The sequence below is a fragment of the Amblyomma maculatum genome, chromosome 10 (genome assembly GCF_055883805.1).
Source record: "Amblyomma maculatum isolate TAMU_Amacu chromosome 10, ASM5588380v1, whole genome shotgun sequence".
Classification (NCBI taxonomy): domain Eukaryota; kingdom Metazoa; phylum Arthropoda; class Arachnida; order Ixodida; family Ixodidae; genus Amblyomma; species Amblyomma maculatum.
This window is the reverse complement of record NC_139353.1, coordinates 44643146-44660088: the sequence shown is the minus strand read 5'-3', so window position 1 is coordinate 44660088 and position 16943 is coordinate 44643146. Positions and strand designations below refer to the sequence as shown.

General features: G+C 43.5%; 2 protein-coding genes across 7 annotated transcripts in view; both read left to right on the top strand.

Moving 5' to 3' along the window:
- Nucleotides 1-8963, top strand: part of LOC146176307 (proteasome activator complex subunit 4A-like) — a 49455-nt gene extending 40492 nt beyond the window's left edge. Inside the window, exons 35-40 of the mRNA XM_084582646.1 lie at nt 1975-2051; nt 3215-3343; nt 3703-3858; nt 5328-5402; nt 6997-7212; nt 7726-8963. Of these exons, the coding sequence (XP_084438772.1) occupies nt 1975-2051; nt 3215-3343; nt 3703-3858; nt 5328-5402; nt 6997-7212; nt 7726-7860 (788 nt within the window). The 3' untranslated portion in view covers nt 7861-8963. The remainder of the gene's footprint in view (nt 1-1974; nt 2052-3214; nt 3344-3702; nt 3859-5327; nt 5403-6996; nt 7213-7725) is intronic.
- Nucleotides 8964-11799: 2836 nt separating this feature from the next.
- GCS2alpha (glucosidase 2 subunit alpha) overlaps nt 11800-16943 on the top strand; it is a 35677-nt gene continuing 30533 nt past the window's right edge. For 4 of the 6 annotated variants that reach the window (XM_084582637.1, XM_084582636.1, XM_084582635.1 and 1 more), the window contains exons 1-4: nt 11889-12028; nt 12329-12433; nt 13511-13750; nt 14671-14844. In XM_084582637.1, the coding sequence (XP_084438763.1) occupies nt 11976-12028; nt 12329-12433; nt 13511-13750; nt 14671-14844 (572 nt within the window). In that variant the 5' untranslated portion in view covers nt 11889-11975. Of the gene's footprint in view, nt 12029-12328; nt 12434-13510; nt 13751-14670; nt 14845-16943 lie in introns of all 6 variants that reach the window. The other 2 variants (XM_084582638.1, XM_084582634.1) reach the window with 1 other exon arrangement.

Here is a 16943-nt window from a genome sequence, read left to right as displayed (position 1 = left end):
CCCCACACTGCGCGCTTCACTGCAATGCTGGGCCACATAGAATGCACAGTGAAGCATCCTCAGGGCCGTTTTGTGAATGGGGCCTCGCTGACAAAGTGCAAAGCAAAGAACTTGACAAAACTGGAAAAAAAAACCAACAAAAAAAACGTTGTTTTCACTTTGAGTTCACCTCAGATGCAGGCAACCATTATGCAGTCATTCTTCAGATAAAACTATGCTGTGCAGACCGTTTTCAGCAGTTTATTTCAGACCCGTTCCATAATCCGTGGTTTTGGCTAATTCTGACTTCTCCTCATCCCTTGAAGGCTGAAGTGAAGAGAATTCTATTCAGCAGCGATATGGCAGTTCCATCCCATTTCATGCAGGCACTTCCCGTACAAAAAGCTGGTATACAGAATGCTGTATAAACTTATACTGGATTTTTCAGTACGATATACACTTCTTTACAGTTTTATTTAAGTATAATTTGCAAATACTATATGAATTCTGAAATAAATGAAACATACAATGTTTGCCATTTTTATTTGCTTGCTCTTTTTTTTTTCACTGATCAGGTATTCGATATTTGATCCGATATTCAAAGGAATTTTTCTGCCATATTCTTATTGGAAAATTTCAGTATTCACACACCCTTATATTTTGCTGATCGAACTTCATGGAGTGCATCAAATCGTGCACGCCACCAGGAGGGTGGATCAGGGATTTTTGTTGTCAGGAACAGCTAAAAAGTTGCACTTAACTATTGGAGCATCACATGGTTTGCTTGCGTTATATGAATTATATCTGCAACTTACATAAGTCAGACATTGATAGAGGGGAATTCATTGACCAGGTTTTTGCTCTTTGTCATCACTCTTCATGAAATTGTTTTTAGATTAAGCTTTCACGCACAAAATGCTGCATGCAGTTGGCAGTAATTGCGGGACTAAAAGTGCTGGTCATCATTTTGTGCATGATGAGGGCAAGGCCTGGTGGTGCACGCCAGCACATGTTCAGAAGTGGACGTTCTCATGTGGGCCATTACCAATATTCTTGTAGCTGCTGTGAGATAGTGCCACATGCATCAACATGGTCCATCAGTGTTGTGCTAACATTTTGTTTTAAAGAGCTTGTGCCTGATTTCATATCTACGGGTGCCATCACCAGTAACTAAGAAGGAAGAAGAAATATAAATTGCTTCAACTTTAATTATAGTACCGCTCGAAAAAAACTGATTGCATCTTTTGTGACCACACATTGCGTATTCATTTATCCATTCTCATATCTATGGGCAGGGATGTTTGGATTGACTTGACTCTTCTGGGTGGACAACTGCTTCTGCCAGCTTCTAGTCTTGTTTTAAATTTTTTTTTTCCTGTCACGAACTTAGAGCGTGTTGTGAGGCTGTATTTGTGGTGCAGTAACCACTGATAGAAAACTAGCACTCTTTGTTTCAGGGAGGGTAGATTACCAGAGGGTCCATAATAATTCTAATGCTAGTGTATTTGTATAATTTCAGCAGTTCCTACTTTCTTTTATGTTGCATTGGGCAGAACGCTGTGCAAACGAGATACCACGAGTGATCTGTAATAAGCCTACTTACTCCACAACAACGTGTAGGGTCCAAGATAGGAACGTATAGGGTTCCTGTTCTCATACAGTATGCAGAACTTGTATTTGCATTTTCTGCACAAATAGCTTGCAACCGCAAGTAAAGCCTTCATATGTCTCTTGCTTTTGAGGTTTTGGCTGATATTACGGGGACGTGTTGCACTAGCGTTGACTTGCCCACTTCCGCTGCTCACCACCAGCTTTGGAGGATTGTAAGATTGGAGGGGGCAGTCTTCTGTGGCCATGATAATTGAAGGCTCGGTTTTTTTTTACGCACCCAGGGTGTTTGTAGGGGATGAGGTTCAGTCAGGCTGCAAAAAGCGACTTTTTCTCTCGTCTCCACCGTGTCCAGTGGAAATAAATATTTGTCTTATCTCGTGGCAGTGTGCAAGTGGATCCTGGCCAGTGTGTCCCAGTCCCCGAGTGCAGCGCCCCCGGAAATCTTCAGGGTGGTCCCCGTGGTGAGCACCACTGGCATTGTGCCTTTTTTTGCTGCTGTGGTTTCGTTGCTGCATACCTGTTCTTGTGTCTCCTAATTAAAACACTTGTCTGAACTTCTGAACGTAAAAGGGCATACATCAATGGTGGCACAAGTTAAAAGGGATGGGCAGATCCAGTGTCCCCCCGCGCATTTTTCTTGTCACGTTGTCCTCTCGTGTTGTGTATCTTTCGCTCTGTTTTGAAGTGACAAGCTTCACTAGGCTAGTCAACTCCGAGTCTCGCGTGTGCTGCGTCGTTAGAAAAAGCCACAGCTGCGCATACGCAAACCACGTGACGTGACAGGAGAGGCGCAGGTGGTCGGAGCTGCCGCTGCGGGTGTGGGCTGGCAGGAGCTGCCAACTTGGGTCTCTCGTTTAACATGGGACGGTTATGTCAAAATCAACCTGCTAGGACCCTGGCATTCACGTTGCCCTTATAAGCCACTAAGGCACATTCATACGGGTTGGTTAGAGCGGGGCTTTATATGTAGACTGAGGAAGAAGAAAAAGAGAAGAACGCTCGGTCACCCGCGGCTAATGCTCTCGCTTAATATTTGGTTCAGCAGCGTTGAACCCTTGTAGTTTTTTTCCACCAGCTAGCATAATACTTCACTGGGATATGCTTTACTCTAATTTTAGCGTTCCTTTTGGCTTCGCAACTAAGGCACAGTAGTGCGTGCTTCTACTTCTTCGCTCATGACATTACGGTTAGTGATGTTGTTAGCCATGATACTCATTGAAAGCTTCAGCAAAGCTCATTGCCAATTGTTCAAGAAGGTACAGTGAGAAGGATTTGTACAGTGGGATCAAGTGAGAGGTGGTAAATCACATGGCTACTCATGCAGTCAGCTAAGCCCAGTTAGTAATCACAAGAACAAAGATTTGCATCGAACTCTTATGTTTCTTCGTCTTCTTTGAGTTGGAACTTGGACAGTAAGCTGGCTAAGCATCACTGCCTCAGCTTCTGTATTGTCAGGGTTTCGCTTTCAAGCCATTGCGTAAATTTCTCGAAGTTGATGTTTTTCACTGAAGTCATCTCCTAGTTTAGTTTTTTGGCATATATGCTTACAAGCCAATGATAGCTGTGCGCTGAGCACCAGAAAATCAAGACAGGGCGTACAGCGTGTTTGTGTCAACCTTTTCAGCTATGCCAGATGCAGAGCGACCAGACCGACGAGGAGCTCCAGAAGGACTGTGCAGTGGCCCTCGCCTTGTTAGGCAATGCACTGCTACCTCCGGAGAGCATCCGGGCAGCTCTGGCTACCGTAGGCGAGGTACGACGGCAGTTTCACTGACTCGTAGCTGAACCAGAGTCCGTATTCCGAGTTTGTATTGTTGTCGAAACTGTCGCAGTATCCCCGATCTTGAGTCATTTGATTGGTGGAAATGTCGGAACTGAATGTCCGCTAGATGTCCGCTTTTGGTGTTTCCACTAATCAGATGACTCGAGGTCGAGGAGATGGTGACACTTTTGATAACGCAAACTCGGAATATGCACCCTGGTTTATTCTGTGGTGTAGCTGCACCATGTTGCCGCTGTTACTACTAGTTCATCAGAAGTTGAGCTTTTGTTTCATTACCTTACTGTAAGGCAGCACTGCCACTGTCTTTTTGTTTTGTTTTTTGACTGCAGGTGGTGCAGAGTCCACATTGGCACTCGCGGGCAGCCAGCTGCAACCTGCTGCAGTTCCTGGTGTTCACCAACCTGTTCACCATGCAGAGCTGCCAGGAGTGGCGAGACACCGTTGTGGGCCACACGCTGGCCCTGCTCAAAGACGAGCGCCTTGAGGTGCATACAGTGGATATGCATATCTGATCTGGAGCGGGTCCAGGGGCAGCGGTGTGGGGACCTGAACAGTGTTTTAAACACTTCCTCTACAAACGTTCCTTGTTGTAAAATTTATTAAGGAAATAATCGCCGCCTGGTTGTTCCTTCGCTTACAGCATTTCCCTTCGGAGAATGGCGAGAAAACAGAAATGGGGTGGGGGGCACTTGGGGTCTGTCTTTGCCACCTGCTCTACATAAAGGCTCATTTATTTCACGGTTTGAAATCGCTTTACTGGTAAAATTCACCTTTTGCGTTAGTTGTCTGCACATGCGCAAAATATACTCTTGCGGCACGTGACGGAACCAATCTGTGCAGTACTGCTTCATGCTGCTTCCATAGAAAACATATGGAAAGTGAAAAGATGGTGTCGTCATTGCTGCATCTTAACAGGGACTAACACGTGGATGTCATTGAATACTTGTAACAGGAAACGCTCTCAAACATGCCTGCTGCTCGGCAAAGCAGTGTCAAGTAAGCAATGGCATCAGTGTAGCAGACTGCGCTACTTGCTCCAGTTCTACTCTTTCTTTTTAGTTATGTTTCTTATCACATAGTACTTGCAGAAAACATGCATTCGTAAGCCAGTTGGCCTGCATTTGTATTCCACTGTAATTTTTCTTTGCACCAGTAGTGAAGCCCTTAGCATTCTTTAGTGCAATGTCCTCTGAGTGTCGTCTGCGAGACCTCCGTCCAGCTTGTTTCCAAGCTGCTCCTGTGTGCCGCCACACCATCCTCGCGCAACAGGCAGATTGTACCTAATACGTTTACCAATCTAATGCTGCCATCTTCTAGCAGATGGTGACACTAGTCTAGTCGGCAAACGTGTACGGTGCTTAGAACTAACTAGTCTCTATGTTACCATTGTGGTCTAGCTGGGCAGATACACCTCCTGGTAAAAAGCAGTTAGTTTTCCTTTCTGAAGGACAAATATCAGTGCTGAATGCACTTTGAATGAAATAAACTTGTAAAGGCCATTTTTTGTTAAGATGTTTTTACCGATGAGTCAAGGAGAAGCTTGTTTACGACGGTGGTTTGTTAAGGAGCTCAGTGAAACAACTCAGAAAAACAACTGAAGCTCAATGAAAATGAGCGTTATTTTTAGATTATTATTATACTTGAAATGAAATTATGAAATTTGGGCAGTTATTGGTTAGCAAACAATGCATAGCATGCAATAGTGCAAAAATTGCGATAGCCTTGTCTTGCCTTGCTGCAGTGGTGCAGCGTGAACAGGGCGGTAGAAGAGCACTGTTAGAGGGGACTGAATGCTCAAATCCTGCCTGTTTTCTATGCCGTTTTTTTTTTTTATCCTAATGCATGCTGTTTTTAAAATATGGCTAACATGTTTGTATGGTTGTATCATGCGTAGCTGTTGTACTAGGCAGGTCAGTAAATGTGAGGTTGGACTGTGGAATGATTGTTTTTCCAGGTTCGTGAAACAGCAGGGGAGACCCTCGGTGGCCTGCTCCACTGCGAGTTCCTCAAGGTCACAGAGGAGCTTCTGGTTAGTTACTGCGACAAGTTCCATTGTCTGGCTTCCAATCACCATTTTAGCTGCTTGCCATGCCGTTTTGCTAAAATTACAGCTATGGTAAGATTCAATGCAATAAAAAATTCTAGAGGGCACTTTGGACCACTAAAGTGCGATGAGGCGAAAGCCATTATAGCGCGGTGGATCGTAGCCCTCCACTACGGCACCTCTCCCTCTCTTCTTTCACTCCTACCCTGCTCCATTCCTTTATAGCATGGTGCGTGTGTCCTTGAAGAAAAAATTGACAGATACTGTATCATTTCTATCCTGTGAATCAATTTCAAATGCCGCTGATGCCTGCTATACTGACACCTCCTTGACATCTGGGTTTGCTTTTGCTTGCTGTGTGGTGCGGCGTTCGAGGAAGCGCCAAATGAAAGGCACCGCACGGACGCCTGGATGGGACGCCATTCGGGGTCAGCTTCATATATGCATGAATCGCCTGGTGACGTCATGACCTGTCGTGACGGTACATCGCGCGCCCCTTGTCGAGCACAACCAGCATTTCACTGAACGCATCAAAGTTCAGTGGCAATCTATAATTCGTTTACAGGAAAAGCACAGTATCTGTCACTCGCGTAATCCCGCTGTCATCCTCACAGTAGGCAAGGGGAGTTATGAAGAGCATTTCACGATCCGGGGCGTGGCAAAGTTGGTAAAGTGCTGGGCTGGGGATTCAAGGGATGGACGTTTGATTCCCGGTGGAGACAAGGTTTATCTCTCGCTCTCGAAAGCGTGACACCTCTGCTGACAACCTTCTGTCGACGATGACGCATTAAAGGCTTTCACCTTAAAAGGCGACCCTTGCCAGTCAGAGGAAACCATGCATCCAATGTCATCGACCGGTTATCATGACGTCATAGATAATGCTAGCATGGTGCGGCAGACAAAAGGACACTTGCCATTTCTTAACCTAGGTAAATACACCGTACACATATGCCATCTGAGCAAGTGTTGGCAAGGTTTGCGAGCACCGGCACATTTAGTGTTGCAACTACAGCAGCAGTGCTCAGGCTTTCACATTTCTTCAGTGCGGGTTTCGCAGCACTCTCAAAGGTTTTTATTTCTTTCAAGGTCAGAGGAACAGACATAAGTCACAGGCTTTCACAGCCTTTCAGCAGAGGAAAACCCTGAACTACATTTCTAAAACGCACTTGGTGGACTGCAGTAAGTACAAGGTGCATGGAGAAATGTGCAGGACACACTTTCTTTTTTCTGCATATGAAGGCTAGGCCTAACCTAGCAGAGCTGTAAACTTGATGGAGGTTTCACCGAGGTTGGTTTCTTTTACAACTAACTTTAACTAAGTCAACTGATGATTTTCACATTTCACATGCATGGCAGATATTATTCTCTTCACCTTTTTGCTTTCTTTGACTTTGCTGGTGCGGGAAGCTCTTCTTTATGTCACGCAGTTCCCACGAAGGCAGGCGTCTTGTACGAAAGCACCATCATGAAAGTTTAGGTGCAACCTGCTGTTTTGTACAGCGTGGTCTGCAGCTTAAACATTGTATGAAATGAAGTTGCAGCTTGCACAAGTAGCATGGTGTCTCGTGTGTGCGTGCAGGCGGTGTTCAAGGCCCAGTGCATGCACAAGAAGCGGAAGAAGCGCGCCGGGGGTGGCGCCCGGACACCGCTGGAGCCCTGTGACATCATCGTACGGCACGCGGGCGTCCTGGGCCTCTGCGCATGCATCAACGCGTACCCCTACGACGTGCCGCCCTTCATGCCCGAAGTCCTTGTGCTCCTTGGAGACCACCTGAATGAGCCACAGCCGATCCCGGTAACTCTCTCTCTTTCTTCTGCTTTTTATTTTTAGTAACATGAAAAATGCACCTGTAGACTGAAGTAAATGAGTCGTGCTTTGCTTCTCTGAATGGAAATGCACATGTTGAAATGGTTATTTAAGAGTTAATGTGGGGGGTCTGTGTACACTCACGTCGGCAAATATTTTGTGTGATTGTGGGCAAGAATCTGCTTTGTTTAGGGAACACAAAATTCTCGGCATTGTCTTTGCCATGATTTGCTCCATCTGCCTCAATGGCTACCTTTTATTATCACTGCTTCAAATTGAAGGCAATAAATATGCAGGCAATCCTGGATATGAGTGCCATTATATTAAAGGTATTCAATTAATGATATACCAACACTGTTAGCTATGAATTTGATATGAAGCTCAGTAGTGATAGCCTTGAGCTACAGTGGAATGAAAACTTTGGAATCTGAGATACAGTGCTGAAAAGGCAAGGGATGTGCACTTACATGTCATTGCCGCCTTTCTTCTCCCCTGCAAAAGGCCACCATCAAAAAGACACTGTCGAACTTTCGGCGAACTCATCATGACAACTGGCGCGACCACAAGGTCAAGTTCACTGATGACCAGCTGGCAGTCATCACAGACCTGTTGGTGTCTCCCAGCTACTACGCCTAGGTGGCCGGCTACTCAGTGCCTCTCAAAGCCGGCCGCATCTCGGCACTGTATTAATTTGTGTATATGCCAAGCGACTCCTTTCTTTTTTTTATTGCCAGGCCAGGGAACAAGCAGTGGGTGATTTAGTGACAAGCTTCGAGGAAGAAGAGTGTGTTCTATACTGTGCCTCATATTGAAAAAATTTTTTTTCACGGGTGCATTATTTTGTGGGCACCTTAAGTATGGAAATAAGTAAATAAATGACGTGTCGAGAGACTCTACAAAAAGCGTGGAAAGGAGTCGGTGCGAGTAGTAGCGTTTTAATTTTCCCGTTTGGGATTTGTGTACTGTGGTGTTGTTATACAAACATGAATAAAGAGTTGTTTATAAAAGCCGCATTTGTGCGTGGATCAGAGTTGTGCAAGTTTTGGTATATGGGTATATAGTAGACTACAAAAAAACTCAGGTTGTGCCACCATGTGTGAAAAGATATTTGAGCAGGACTTAGCGCATGAAACTGAATAAATATGAAAGAACTGCAAGAGACGTCTTTCCACAATAGAATGAACTTGTACAGTGCTGCTCAAATCTATGGTACAAAATACATTATGTAATGAGTTGCCACAAGGCTAAAATTTATACACAGTACGGTCTACTGTTAAAGGGAACATGAAACTGTGTGGCTTTCGTGCATTGCAATGCTCTCCCATGAAAGCCGGCGATAAACAGTGGCATAAAGTTCATGCGCAGTAACCACCACTGGTTGCTCTTCCTCAGCATACATCACCCATTCTCGCCAGTTGTCAGTGGCAGCTCTTTGTGAAGTGTATAGGACATGCGATCATGCGTTCCCTTTAACAGTGGACCATACTGTACATTTGTGTGACAAACTCTGTAGTTGCTTTATACACTTGTCATATTCCACTATATTATCCTTGCATAATAGTGCAGTGTACAGCCCTGTTGATGTGTTTTGCAAACAAAGCAAGGGCTGGGAAACCACCAAAATGATTGAAGGCAGTATGCATTCAGTTTAGAACTGTTTCTTTTACCATGGCTGTAATAATCTACAGATGGCTGTAATAAAGGCTTCTACAAACTCTCCCTTATGAAGTCTGGCTTTTGCCCCTAGCTGTCCAGGCACATACCCAGGAATGTTTTTTGGGATGGACCCAAAGCAATTTCTTATACTAGGTGTATTGGGGAAGGGGGGGGGGGGGGGAATTGGGGGAAGGGAGCTGTAACTTAATTTTAAATGGATTGAATACATGCCTAACATTGCAGCTGTGACCTCTGTGATTGATGAAGTGACCAGTCACTATCTTGAGGTATTCTCATGTTTATGGAGCCAGTAAGTGACATATTGTACAGTATGGCTAGTGTTTCCTGCTGTAGTGGACTTTCACTAAGTAGTTGTAGACAAAAGGTATAAAACCACTTAATTTTTCTGTTAAAGAAAATTGCACTAGGTGCTGCGTGTGTACACGTTTGGTGCTGTGTGTATACATATATATATAAATAAAATACCCTCATTAAGGCAAAAGCCTTTAAAGGCTCATGCTGTTGTGGACAAAATGTGTCCCGCTTTTGTGGCGTTTTGATTGGTTGAGGCAGGATGACGTCAGAGGTCTCGACCAATCACAGAGCACCACCACAGTATGCGCGAATGTGTGCCTTATATGGTCATATGTCAATGATCAATCACTAATTAATGCATTAATTACCAATCAATTACTAATTAAGCAATGCATTAACTAATTAATTACTTATTAGTGTCAGTTGCATAGCAGAATGCGGCACTCAGGCTTTTGCCTTTCACTACTTTAGTCGCTAAAGTCCCTCGTAATTATTGCGAACACCAGTTGCATATCCTGGTCATGCATGCTAGCATTAATGTATGTACATTTCTGTGCTTGTAATCGACTATACTGTTTGAGTGCACCCAGTGCACTAGTGTAATATGGCAGTCTGGTTCGTATAGAGTATTTTCAGTGTAGTACACGAAGTTTCGTTGCTAAACCAGTCATTTTTATTGAGGTAGGCAGCCTCAATCTGCCCCAGCGTTCAGCGACCCACACCTCCAAATAATTAAATTTTCTCTTGCCATTTTGTCTCTCCATGACATCTTCAAAATTCATATCTTTATGTTGCGTGCAAGCTAAAATCGCAATGTTGCTTTGCACATGGTGGATGCTGTTGAATGAAAAATGATTGCTGATCGGTTAATATAAATGGCATACAATTTTGACGATCACACCAATAAACTGTTTGTTATATTGACTGCCGAACCGGTACTCTATTATAGTGCTCTTCTGCAAAGCAATAAGTTTGCTATAGCATGCTTTGTTGCTTTGCATACATATCGGAACGCTTCCCTTGGCTGTGCATGTTTGGTGGGTACTCCGGAGCAGCAGAGCAGATTAGCTCCCTGGCACATTCTTTGAAGTTTGAAGTTCCTTTTACTTCTAGAGAACTCTAGGAGTAAAAGGACGATCGCTTGGGTTCTTTTGGTAAGAGGGGCACGGGGACCCTTTTCGAAGCCTCAAATTCGGCTTCCCTGCTCTGCAATTACAGCCTCTGCGATGGTGTGGCTAGCTGGTCAGCTCCACCGCATTTCTTTTTGGTTTGCTGCACTTTTTAATTGATAGAGCACGCAGCTCGTTCAGATGAAGAGCAGCCGGCATCATAATAGTAGTAGTAGCCGGCACCGTGTGTCAGAAATAATCGGAGGTTGCCTAAAGAAAATCGCATTATTGTGGTTCTAGTTACTGATGACTGGTGTTCGAAAGACGATGAGGAGGTAAGGAAATCATTGTAATTGATGAATTAAAGAAAAAAAAAAAGGAATTCAAAGGTGTCAAAATGCTCAAAATGAAAATTCAATGCTTGATGGTGCTGATTAAGGAAATTTGTAGTGTAAATGGTAAACAAATAATTGGATAACATAGAAAATTGAAAAAGGAGTGTTGAAGGGGTCAAAATGATGCTAATTAAAAAATTTAGAGCTACCTGCCTACAGTCTCTTGACCTGATTTATGACCATGTTTAGCTTTGGTTGTGCTGTGCCATTATCTTTTTCATTTACCGCTGTTTGTGCTTTGTTTTGTTCGCATCTTGGTATTACTGCTCACTCGTAATAACTTGTTTGTAATCCACTCCTGCTTGGGCCTCACGGCCTGCAGTATGTACTAAATAAATAAAATAAAAAAAAAATAAAAATAAAATAATTATTCAAATAATTAAAAACACAAGAATTGGAAGAAGGGGGTTCAGAGTTGCCGAAATGCTTAGAATGAGTAAGACAATGCTTTATCATAAAAAATTAGTGTGTAATTGATCGATTAATGGAAATAATTGAAAAATAATGCGTTCAAAGGTGTCAAACAGCCCAGAATGGAAAGCCAGTGTCATGCTGAAGCTGAGCTAGTATCGGTGTATAAATATGTGCGGCGGGTAATGAACTCAAAACACTACATATGGCACTACAGCAGCGTTGTGCCTTTTTGGAAATCGTGAGAAAGAGAAGGTACGAAGAATAAAAGAGGAAAGTGCATGGGCCTCAGCATGGCCTCTGCGCCTCAGCTTCAGCTGCTATGATGTGAAGTTTGCACTTTGCCAGTTTTGGCCAAGTCTACATTGAGCTATTATTATTATTATTATTATTATTATTATTATTATTATTATTATTATTATTATTATTATTATTATTATTATTATTATTATTATTATTATTATTACTATTATTATTATTTATTTTTTTTTTATTTTTTTGCTTTTTCGTGAGCCTACCGCACACTTGCGTGATGGTTTTTCCTTGTGTTTTCTTACCACTAGCCCGAGTCATAAGTTCGTGTAAAAAGAAAAAAAAACTGGTTTGTGTATTATGAAGGGATAATATTAGTCGTTATGTAGATATGATTATAACACGCAGGCGTTAGGGGTGATGTGGCGAGAAACAGGCTTGCTGTGTCGCTTGTGAATTTTTCGATTGCCATTGTTACCGCCGATGCCCACAGAGAGTCGCGGCGATCGAACCAAAATGGCCACGTGCGACCGGTAGGTAACATTAGCTTCCTTCGCGACCGAAATTTTTGTGTAAATATCGACCAGGTACTGCATTGTTTGTGCTACTGCTCATGCTACGAGCACTCGGAACTTTGCAGACGCATCCAAACTTGTCTATGTTATCGTGAGTAAACTTATCCATGTGCGAGCTGCGGTTTAATACCGGCAAATTTTACACGTTATCATAACGCCACCACCTGACATCAGCTCCCCCTGCTCCGAGACCTGCCAGCGGTGATTGTACTACGCTGCCGTGGCGTGCCGGCAAGCTAGAGCTTAATCAAACACCCGGGCTTTCGCGTGTACTTTAGGTCCGACCCCAAAGCTGTTAACGAGACGAATTTCGTAGTGAATTCGCAAGGTCTGCTCTGGCTTCGCGTTGTCGGTTTAGCGTCATCGATGGTATGCTCTTCCTTGTTCCCAGGAGAAGAGCCATGCTAAGGGTCGCGGTACTTTTCGTCGTCCTGGGACACGTCTCGCTGGTCGACAGAGCGAATTTCAAGACCTGCAACGACAGTGGTTTTTGCAAGTAAGTATATCGTTAATTTTGTTTTGTTCTTCGTCGCAAACACCTCCCCCGTAGGCGCAAACTCGCCGGCGATCGCCAGCAGTTAGCTCGGTCCGTGCGTAGCTTGTGGATGAGTGACTGTTCTGCGGTTTACGACTGAGGATGAAAGGACAGTGCTTGCGGACCTGCGAAGTGGTGTTTATTCGTTTTATAGCCAAGGTTTACGTGTCGCATCGGGAACGGGTTTACAACACACGGCTGCCCCTTGTTGATAAGAGATGTGAGGCGAGCTTAGTGTTGAACATTCGGACGTGTTCCAGACTTAACATTCAAGTCGCCCATGAAGCAAATTGTACTTTTGTAACTGGCGTAAGTTGAGTAGTTATGACCGAGGCTGTAGGGAAGAAAAGCGCTTGTTTTATATTGAACTCTATTTCAGAAAACAAATAGCATCAGGTTGCAGAATATTCTACGAAAACTTTTAGAAGGCATCCTTCTCTAGCCAAAAAAATAACAGAAAAGATTGAGATGGCTGAAGAGCTTTTTTTTTTTTTTTTTTTTTTTTTTTTTTTTTTTGTCAGCTTTGTGGCTTTATAACAAGGCATGCTCATCGGCTGGTGCAACGGACCACCCACCGACTTTGCTGTAGTTTGACTCGCAGATTGCAGCATTGCGGGAGATTAGCCTTCAGGACAGCACTGGCAATTATTACACCTTTGGCTCATTGACGCATGAGTAAATAATGCATTAATGACATGAGACTGAATTGCCTATAATGTTCTCGATGACAAATGCGCATTTTAACGCATTTGTAAGTGCGATGCTTCCTTGTATGGCATAATTTCATTTGCATTTTGTCATGTGGCCCTTTGGCAACCGTGGACTTATTATTTATGACTTTGATACGGAAAGTATGCATACCATGTAACGAAGTGCATCCATTTGGTTCTGTGGCTCCGTGGAACATTGTTGCTTTTGGGCTGGTGCCGGTTCACAATGGCCTGTAAAGAGTACATAACTGCTGTCACTGAACAAATAGTAGTCTATATTCGTGTATGGTGCGAAAGATTTATGCCGAGTCATGCTTCTCCGTTTCAGACGTAACCGCAATACCAAACCTGGCGAGTCCCCTTACAATGTACAGCTGCCCACCGTCAAGTCCACATCACCCAGCAGAGTGGAGGCTGAGGTGATCAACACCAAGAATGGCGTCGTACTTAAGTTAGAGCTTATCGCCCTCGAAGAAGGGGTCCTCCGGATGCGGCTAAATGAGGCAACCTCAGCTGTCGCTCGCTTCGAGCCAAAGGAGGCACTTCTTGACAACATCCAGGAATCCAAGTAAGTTTTTCTTTCTTGGCTTTAGTTGTATCAGTTCGGTTGTCGTTTTTGCAGGGTATATGTAAGGGGAGGTAAAAACTTGTTTGATTTTGTACATGCATTTAAAAAGCTTCCCATTGAGCCCCTGTGTAGAAGATTTTCTGGGTGCCTGTTGAACTTGGAATGTAGATGTTGTCTGGGTCAAATGCTGATATGCACCCTAGCCTCGTTCTTAGCCTTCGTTTGTCTTTTTTAGTAACGAGTGTACTTCATACATGTAATGATTGTGTGTAGTTGCATGGGACATGGAATCGTATCTAAACGTGGGACAAGTTTGGATACGATTGTACCATATTGTACAGATTAATCAGTCGTTACATATATCAAATTTACCCGATTATAAGGTGCACATATTTGCATAAAATCTGCCCAACCTCTCACACCACGGCTAGCACTTTGTGTTATACTCTTGTTACTGTCCCGAGTTTTTTTTTTTTTTGCTTTTTGCTTTGAGTGTAGAACATGTACCAGATTTTCGGGACTGGTATTCAGCATGATCACTTTATTTCGTTGCAGTTGGCAGGCACTGTCCACTATCTAAACATCTGTGCATCACACAATAATAGGTAACACCTTTAGGAATGAACAGGCCTTAAAACTGGTCACACGATTGCAGCTGAGAGCATGGTTTCGTTGATGATGGGTTGACTGATGGGTGGACGTAAAATATGAAATTTCAAAAATGTGAACTTTTTTTCCTCGCGAGATGAACTCTTCCAAAAATTTGTACCAGCTTTTTCTGAGAAAGAAAAGAAGGGAGTGTTCATTATGTGAGTGGGATATATTGCCATACCTACTGACATCTTATACCTTTCGTGAAAACCAGAAAGGCTTGCCACAGTTAGAGCTTACAGTGGAGCTGGGCGCCATGCTTATTGCAGTCTGAAGCTGGAGAGCAAGGATGACAGCTCCTTCACTGTGACCTTTGGGAAGCACCGGGCAGTTGTACGTGCAGCCCCTCTCGTGGTGGAGCTATACTCCAATGGGCAGCTTGTCATGGTGGCCAACGCACGGGGGCTTCTGCGCTTCGAGCACTACAGGCCACGTGACGCAGCGTAAGCTGACATCCATGCTTTGTCGCGTACAGCTTTCATATACCTGTCTTTTTGTGCCTTTTGTATCCGCCTGTTGCTCTTTGAGAGCAAATGAAGATGTATGCTTGACTTAGGTCATTATGACTGTAATCAGTTTAGTTTCGTTAGTTTTGTGTTGAATAACAGATAATCTAATGCTGTTCGGAGAACAGCTTCTTATTTTATGCATGTTATTTTCAGCGTTGATAGTAATGAAATTGTAATTGTACTCTAGTAAAAAGCCTCACAAAGTTTTGGCTGAACGGCTAACAGGCCCATATTTAAAAAGGCAGCGCAAATCTTCCAGCATACATCGTTTTCCTCTCTCGATCCTACCTAGATCTGAAATCTCCCTAATGTAGCTTGCAGCTTGCATCGTTATTTTTAAATGTAATTGAGTACGAGTAATATTATAATTTTTTTCCAGCAAAAAGGACAAAAACAACTGCAGCTCAGCAATGTACTGTGCTGATTGCAAGAAATGCTAGCCAGACTGCATTGAGCACTTCAAACCTCAGTTTTCCAAGGCCTAATTTTCTTTTCTTTTTTTAGCTTTTTACTGTGCGTGTAAAGTATACATGTACCATCTTTGTTATTGCCGGTACTCATGCTGCATCAATTTTACTCCATCTTCCTGCGACTGTTTTGACAGCTCCCAGCCATGTCTCTCTCGCTTATCTTGATCGTTCTTCAGCATGTACGTTGCAGGCTATGTGCACGGCCTGGGAGCTTGCTTGTCTCAAGTCACCAAGCGAGTGCACTTTGTGCATAAGCTTTTTTCAATTTGTGGGAGGCAACGCTTGGCACGTGATACGTGTGCGATGCTGAGTTGTGAGATCTACGTACTGGCGTGCGCGCAATGGTGCCCTGCTCTCTTTTTTGCGAAGGTGTGCAGTAGCTGCTTTTTGGTGGGGCGGAGGTGTTTTCTTGCACAGTTTATTTCATTTTCTAGTGTGAAAGCGCCACTTCTGACTTGCAACGTCTTACCTTGAGGATGTACTTAGTGCAATTTACTCTAGCAACAGTCAACCCATCGCCAGATAACGAGTAGCATAGTATATCCCCTGCCAACCCAGGGTCACCTGTGTGAACATCATCCATCAGAGTGGAAATGGCCTTTCACCTTTCCGTAAATCTTGACCTACACGCTTTCCATTAAATTAACTAGTTTAATGACCTTTTTATTTTTCTCATGTTGTGCGAATGTTCCAGGAGTGCGATTACATGGGGTTGCTGTGATCTTAGACGAAGTGTCCGCGACACACTTCATCTTGGGCGGATTTTTCATGTTGAGTCCTTTGGGAAACCAACCAAATGGTTTCATATTCATTCGATCCAAGAAGTCATCTTAATTGGAGTCTGCTGTGTTTATTATGTTTTGGTAGTAGAAATGACAAGATTGTGCTTTTTCTGCAAACACACAATATTGACTGCTGCAGTTTTTGGAAACTACGGTAACTGATAATTGCGTCAGTAATGAATGTAAAAAAGTCGCCAGTAATTCTATAATGTCGAGTCATGGGCAAAGTTAATATCCTCAGGAAGGCAGGATGTAATTTTCCTCAAGTGTGAATGGTATTTTCATTTTTCGGTGTTAAATTATTAGTGCCGTTAGAGTACTTTGAAGCTGTAACACTATCTGCAGCGTTTTCCTCACAGGAAAGATCCCTAAGAATATTTCTGTGAGACGTCTGTAACCAACTGCATGAGAGTTGAAAGCAGAATGCATGATAACCAGTGTGGAAAACTTCCCTGAACAACTGTCACAACTTGCACCAGTACCTTGGGGACAGGCTTGATTCCTGGGGATCTTCTCGAAACTGTTTGCAAAAACCACGCTGGCATTAAGTTAGCATATTAATCATTATATGCTGCTTTGCAAAATATACTGTACTATTTCCTCACGTAATGAACCTAGGTTCCACTTTTGCTGTTGAGAACTTGGAAAAAAAAGAAAAAATAATGCTAGCCATTTTGCGCCGTGGCAGTCCACAGTATATTTCTTTGCAGCACACCAAGGTGCTGCTCAGCGAAAACATCGCATCGAATATCACGTCACGGTGTGTCTCTTGGCATTAGCT